We start from the raw sequence: 7,390 nt of genomic DNA, 5'->3' as shown, positions 1-7,390 counted from the left end.
GGGGGGGTGGGGGGGGGGGGGGCACCTGGGTGGCTCAATGGGTTAAGCGTCTGACTCTTGATTTCAGCTCAAGTCATGATCTTGTGGTTTTTGAATTTGAGCCCCACATCAGGCTCTGCGCTGATAGCGCGGAGCCTGCTTCGGATCCTCTCTCTCCGTCTCTTTCTGGCCCTCCCTGCCATCTCTCTCACTCAAAATAAACTAAAACAAAACAAAACTGCACACAGATAGCATATGCATCACAAGCACTATTTTTTCACTTTTTGGATTGACACAAAAAAAAATTAAAATCATAAACACCAGGAAGGTTACGAGAAAAGTGGCTGCAGTCAGTGCCTAGATGCCCTGGGGTTGAGAGATTCTGCACATGCAGAGCACGGAACGGTTCACCACCTCAGGTCTCACAGGGTCTTCAATCCCCACAACAGCAATGCACGTAAGGCCGGTGACAATATCATTTTCGTTATCCCACTCGGGCTCTGGTTCTCCTGCTGGGAAATCTCTGAACGCAAGACATATGGTTCTCAAGCCTTCTGATGCCATCGGTTCAATCACTGTTTTTACAATATCATCACGGTCCCTTGGTCTGAACACTTTTGCCTCACCATTAGCACTCAAGATTTTGAAACACCTAAAAGGAAATGTTGAATCCAGATATTAATAATTAACAAAAATAATGGTTAATGCCACATAAGTGAATGGGAATGGCTAGAAATCATGGGGTCTGATAACTGGAATCTAGAGAAATTACGTATGCTGCTTAAGTTACATTCACTTTCACCCTCCCCTTTACAAAAACAGTTCTAAATTCTTATGGTTCTCATTTGATAGTTATCCACTTTATCAGTTACTCTAGATATTCTCTAAACCTTCTCTTTTGGAAATGCAATACTTTTACATTTTCACAAAACACCCCTAGTGGCACAAGAGAATACACGATACACCTGTCCATTCTGGTACAAAGTGAGGCATTAACTTTAACAACAAATTCACAAGTATTCTTCTTTTAAAGTAAAAAGCCAAGTTCAATCAACCCCTTACCTGAGATGTAGTTTCATCACCTATATTGTTTTAACCATGAAAGAAAAAAAATAACTTGTTGTTAAAATAAGCATTCTATTGGAAGGAGAGAGATAATGCCAAAATAGTTTCAATTTCAGTACCACTAACTATGATCTTTTAATTATGTAGTAAATAAAGGTCATGCTATGCACTTCCCTACTTAAAGTTTACTTTTCATGACTCCTTTCTCTGCTTCTCTCCCTGGGTGATGCCACCTCCTCTTGTTCTAGGCAGGTGACTGTCAAATCCACATCTTCTGCTTTGATGGTTTACAAACTCCATCACTGCTGAGGAACTCCATTCGGATGCTGTACCAACATCTTAAACCTACTGCATGCAAGCCTAAACACTGCCTTTTCAACATTAACATCAACGTCAGCCCCAATAATTTCAATGTAAATCTTAAATCTCACCTGAACACTTCCTTTCTCCTTGCCACTTATATATTATCAGCTCCTAAGTCTCCTCTGTTTGTCCTCACAGCAGTCTCCTGAATGGTGCCTCTCCTTTCTGTTCCCCTGCTACTTCCTCTTCTGGCTCCCACTTTGAGCTAGAGCTATTATAATAGCTTTTTAATTAATATGTCTCCAGCCCATCCTTTCTTTCCCCTCAACTCACCTTACTCCCTGCTGTTAAGAATGACCTTCAATCATGGATTTGATCATTCTACTACCTGATGATGGAAAATATACCTGATCATGGAAAATATACTCCAGTTATATAATCTGGCCCACTTCATTTTTATTGCTCAGCCTAAGGTATAAGAGCCCCTATGAAAAAACGTAAATATCACTGTAGGATTACTGTATACTTTTTATCTATGAGACTCCAAGCTAGATGTTTCACATGCATCATTTCACAGTCGCAGAGTTGGTGGTCAAAAAGCCTGATCGGTTTTGATTCAAAAATCTCCCCTGGGGCACCTGGGTGGCTCAGTCGGTTGAGCGTCTGACTTTGCTCAGGTCACGATCTCACGGTACGTGGGTTCGAGCCCTGCGTCGGGCTCTGTGCTGACAGCTAGCTCGGAGCCTGGAGCCTGCTTTGGTTTCTGTATCTCCCTGTCTCTCTGACCCTCCCCTGCTCACACTCGCTTGCTCTCTCTCTCTCTCAAAAATAAATAAAACGTTAAAAAAAAAAATCTACCCTGTATCACCTATCTGGTATCCAGCAAACCATGGATGAGACAGATTTCTAAACTTTCATACTGAAATCAGTTAACCAAGTATACAGTAAAGGGAAGAAAGCTTTATGTGACCTGTGTGTCATAAAACCCGTCATTACCCAGCTGAGCTATGCAGCTAGCTACCTCCCCAATATGGCCCATGTATTCTCATCTCCTTCCCTTGGATGTGGCTTCCTTTCCCTTGATGTCCTTACTTTATATCAAAACTTTCTAAAGTGCCACATCTTTGGAATAAAAGACTCTTAAATAATCCTACCTCTGAGATTTCTTTAAAAAACAATGAAGTGCCACATCTTTCATAAGAGTATGAGTTCATCTTAAAACTCCATACCTATCTTTCATATGCTGCCTTTTCAGTAACTTATTTATAGAACTGTCTCTTAAACTTGTTAGAATACAATCTGTCAAGTATTCATTAAGATAATACTGGATCATAATCTACACATAAGCAAATTAAAAGTAGAAATATTTTAAACATTATAATTTCAAATGAGCTCTAATTTTCCAAAGCTGCTCTTAAATTGTTTTCAAATTCTCTACTTCTCTACTGGAATAAAGGCAACCAAAATAATTTCAACATCTGTAATAACATATAAACATTAGAGAAATTATACATAAATGTGTAATGTCAAAACTGAAAATACTGTTCTGTTAAAGGACAGTAAAAAAGAAAGATAACCATTCAAAATGACAGGAGATATTAAAGTACTACAATGCAGCAGCATAAATATGAAACCTCACTCTGGAGAATTCAAGATCTAGTTTTAATTCTTTGCCGTTCTAAAAACTATCTATAATTCATTCATCACATTTTTTGAGTTCACTATCTACAGTGCTGCGCTGAAGATATAAACTTGAGTTTTTCTTCCCAGGAGGCTTTTATTTTTCATGATCCTCTATAACAGAATCAGTATGTCTAAAAACAAAGAGCAAGGTTTACTTTATAAAGTCTATCAGAGTGAAAGTAATGGGCACAGTTTCCCTATAGCAAAATACTATTAAATAAAAGAAGCTGAAGTATAAAAATGGCAGAACACCAAGGGCAAGTATCTAGGTACCATTAAAATATATTGAAAAGTTCTGAGGTCCTATCAAATGCCTCATGTTCACAAAAGAGGAAATAGCAACAATAGCAACATAGTAGGTATTCCATAAAGCAACTATAGTGAGCAATTTATTCATCTAAGCATTTTACTCTTACTTTTTCAGAATTATCTCAGATGCACCCTTGCTGAATATTCGAAAACTTCCATCTGAATTTTTCAGGACAGTACTCATGGACTTCCTAACAGAATTGAAGGTGTAGACTTTGTACAGTGCTTCTTCTGGGATTTCATTTCTAACATCCTGATAATCTCGTTTTAAATCCAAAAGAAGTCCCAACAAGGCACATTCAGTTTTATTACCAACATGACGAGGTAATCCACCCTCTTTCTCTGGTGGCTATAAGAGAAAAAGGTTTAGAAGCTAGTATCATCTTGTTTCTCTATGACAGTTTAATTTATAATGTAAAATAGAATGCGACATTCTAAAACAAAATTATATAGGAAACTTCTAAGAAAAGCAGCATTTCCAAGAGGGGCACAAACTGGTATGGTGGAAAGGATCTTGGGGCAAGAATGACATGGATTCCAATCTCAGCCCAGCCAGTTACTAGCTATGTGAATTTTTGGCAAGTTACCCCACTGCTATGGTCCTTGGCTTCAGCATCTGGAAAACAGGTGCGCTTATGACCCAAGAATTAAGTGAGATAAGGCAGGTAAAGTTTACAGTTGGTTCCTGACACATAGTGGGATTTAATAAATTTCAATTCCTTTCTTTTTCTCTTCTTGTTTTCATTGAACATTTATGTTAAAGAACTCAAAATTCAGTCTACTTTATAAGCTTTTTAACTTAAAATAAAAGTAATGCATTAAAATAGAGCACTGTTGCCTTAAATATCTATAAAAGCTTTACTTCCTTCATATATCTTCACAAATACCACTTACAGAATTGTTACTGCACTAATAAGGGCAGATGTGATAGTCTTTACTTAATGGTTGAAGAGAGTAAAGCTCAGACTTTTAGCTAGTAAAAGGCAAAGCTAGATCTAGAACCAGGATCCCATAACTTTTCAGTCCAATAATCTAATTCACGCATATCTTTACTAGACAACGTGCAATATTAATTTTGTTCATGGTCTTCCTCCACAAATCATTAGAACACATACCAATTCAAGCTATTTCATACTTTATGTTGTAAATAAGACTTTTAACTTGCAAAGTTAAAGATATTTTATTCTAAGGCAGCACAAAGTCTAGAATTACTTTACTGAGTTAGTTTCAAAAGGTCTAAGAATGACCGTAGGACCTACTGAGAAAGCAAACAGAGCATACACAAGCATATAAACAACATATTCAGTTGAAATCTGGCTTTAAAACTTTCTCTAGAAAATTCTACAGTAAGATAATCTGGATTTTCACAAAATAAGCTTACTAAGAATTTAAAATTAATAACTTGCTCTGGTTATAAGTCTTGATAGTTCTTAAACATGGGACATTCAAAACATAGGAAGAAAATACAAGTAAAGAGAAGGTATAAGTCCATCAACAGATCTTACTCATAATACAAATTGTATCAAAGAAACTTACATTAACTGAATACAGACTTTTAAAAACATAACATAATTCAGTTTTTCAATTTGTATATAATAAGGGTAGGTCTACATAGCTACATATAATCTAATCATTACACATTTAAAAATTAATTTTCATATATAAGTTAATTATTAAAGAAACCTTACCAATATTTTTGACGTATAAGCGCAATTCACAGAAATTCCTGTTACAAGATAGGACAAAATATTTGGTGGAATAGCTTCTGGTTCAGGAATCTTTTTATAATGTTTTTCATTTATGTAAGCTTGAACAACTGTCATTCTGTTCATTGTCAATGTCCCTGTTTTATCTGAACAAATAGCTGTAGCGTTTCCCATGGTTTCACAAGCATCCAGATGTCTTACTAAGTTATTGTCTTTCATCATTTTCTACAGNATTCAAAAAGAAAACAAAAAAAAAAAAAAAAAATCCAGTTAAGCTGCATAAAAAACCAATCAACTCATTACACAAAATTGTAAAATGCTTTAAAAACAAAAACTCCCAGCTACATACAAATACACAGTACATAGCATAAAGTATCAATTGGAATAATTTCAGTATATTTGACCTATTCAAATAAACTAAAGGGCATACTAGCTTTGTATGGTTTCAATCTTTCTTTTTTTTTTTTTTTTACCGCTACATAACATAATCTAGTAAATGAATACAGATACATGTACTCATATGCAAATCACGTTGACTATGTGCCTCGAACAGCCTCTGTTAAGTGGCTTCACATTGTAACAGCAGTGATGATTTGTACTTCTAAGTACAGGGGTACTTGCAGCATTGTAAAATTATATCACATTTAAGGATTAAATCTCCTTATAAAGTGGAAACAAATCACCAAGGAAAAAGTAACTTTTATCAGTTAAAATATAGAGCTCGTGGGCATGCAGTTGTCTGATTTTTTTTCCTGATAGATTGAAATAACAAATCAAAACCAGAATGGGTCATTTTTTATCTTTTCCATATGCTAGACACCTGGTATTCTCATCCTTAGGATAATCTCCTCCTCTAATTTACAAGAACAAAAACACACAGTTTCTAAAAAACCAAGAGTTTTCATAGTAGCCTCAAAAGGCATTTAAATTAAAATGCTTGATAATTCATTCTCAAATATGAAGAATGGGTTAAAAACCACAGAGAGCTGTTTTACCAAGTATGTTCTGTGACTGCTAAATGCAAGATACTGTAAAAACTGTTCCTGAATAAAAATGGGGAAGAAAAAGATGTAACCCCAAAATGACCTATGATTTGCATTAATATTGAAGATTAAAAAAATTAAGTTCTGCAGAGGGAAAAAAAGTTGTTTCACTTTGCAAAGTACTAACAAAGGATCTAATAAAAAATACACATCTCCATGAAAAAGCAGTAATTGGTAACATTTGGGCTAAACCTTTAATAAAAAGAGAACAGTAACTGAAACACTCATTTGCTATTTAAAAAAGGTAAATTCTGCCTATATCTTTTGATCAATTGAAAAACTGTTATTGGTGACTATTCAAAATGAACGGACAGTAGTGATAAAATGACCAGTATCTTAAAACTTGTTTATGCAAATTATTTCAAAACATAAAAAAAGGACAAATAGATGATTACATTTTATCACTCTGAAACATTTACTATTTTATTTTTGAAATGAAAGATGTTAAATGGTTGAAAAGAAAAAACTCAAACAGTAAGCAAAATATTCTTATCATGATAGGTTTACTGTAAAACAAGCTAGAATACTGAAGATCAGAGTGCTAAAGCTGAAACTGTAACTATTTGCTTACACTGCTCATTATCATCAACAATACTACTTAAGGAAAACAGCTAATTAAACAACATCAGAAAATTTGACAACAGAAGCATTCTTCTATTAAGTATAATTTTACCTGCAAAGCCATTGTGAAAGATCAAAATTGTCCAAACTAAACCTTTCTAAAAATCCTTTTCCATTTAAGATGTAAAATTAATAAAAAATAAATTAATAATCTTCAACCATATTATAACTTCAGTAAACAGTAGTTAGCAAAGGTGTCAAGCTCATTTTTAGAATTCTACCTGGAAAACAAGAATCCAGCTTCTAGAGGTGATACCAGGAGACCAGAATGAAAAAATGATCCACAGGAAGAACGACTGGGCCCTGAAGTATGTGACAAACTATGGGGGGCGGTTGAGGCTGGACCAGAGGGAGAGAAGCCACTAGAGTTTTATGCAAGGAAATAATACAGCTGAATTATATTTTAGAAACAGGAGTCTGCCTGCTGTGTGGAAGCTTGGCTGTGTTGTGATGAGGGCAGAAGAGTGGAAACAAGGAGGCCTCAGAAGCTGGGACTGGAGAGAAGTCTCCTGGCTCTTATCCCACAGGTGAATGACAAACACTCTTAAATTTTACAGATGGGAAAAAGGAGGCAATGTGACTTGGAACGTAACTATCATACAGTGAAAATTACACGAGAACTCTGCCTAGCAGGGCTGTGCTGGGGTTTGTGTCCAGGCTGCCCTGCGAGGAAATACAGAG

General features: G+C 35.5%; 1 protein-coding gene across 5 annotated transcripts in view; it reads right to left on the bottom strand.

Moving 5' to 3' along the window:
* ATP2B1 (ATPase plasma membrane Ca2+ transporting 1) overlaps positions 1–7,390 on the bottom strand; it is a 135,005-nt gene that overhangs the window by 30,092 nt on the left and 97,523 nt on the right. For all 5 annotated transcript variants that reach the window (XM_077772278.1, XM_077772277.1, XM_077772279.1 and 2 more), the window contains exons 10-12: positions 5,028–5,270; positions 3,447–3,688; positions 394–631 (exon numbers count right to left, since the gene is read on the bottom strand). In XM_077772278.1, the coding sequence (XP_077628404.1) occupies positions 394–631; positions 3,447–3,688; positions 5,028–5,270 (723 nt within the window). The remainder of the gene's footprint in view (positions 1–393; positions 632–3,446; positions 3,689–5,027; positions 5,271–7,390) is intronic.

Source organism: Crocuta crocuta, unplaced genomic scaffold, assembly GCF_008692635.1.
Source record: "Crocuta crocuta isolate KB4526 unplaced genomic scaffold, BGI_CrCroc_1.0 scaffold216, whole genome shotgun sequence".
Lineage (NCBI taxonomy): Eukaryota > Metazoa > Chordata > Mammalia > Carnivora > Hyaenidae > Crocuta > Crocuta crocuta.
This window is presented reverse-complemented; position numbering and strand designations above follow the sequence as displayed.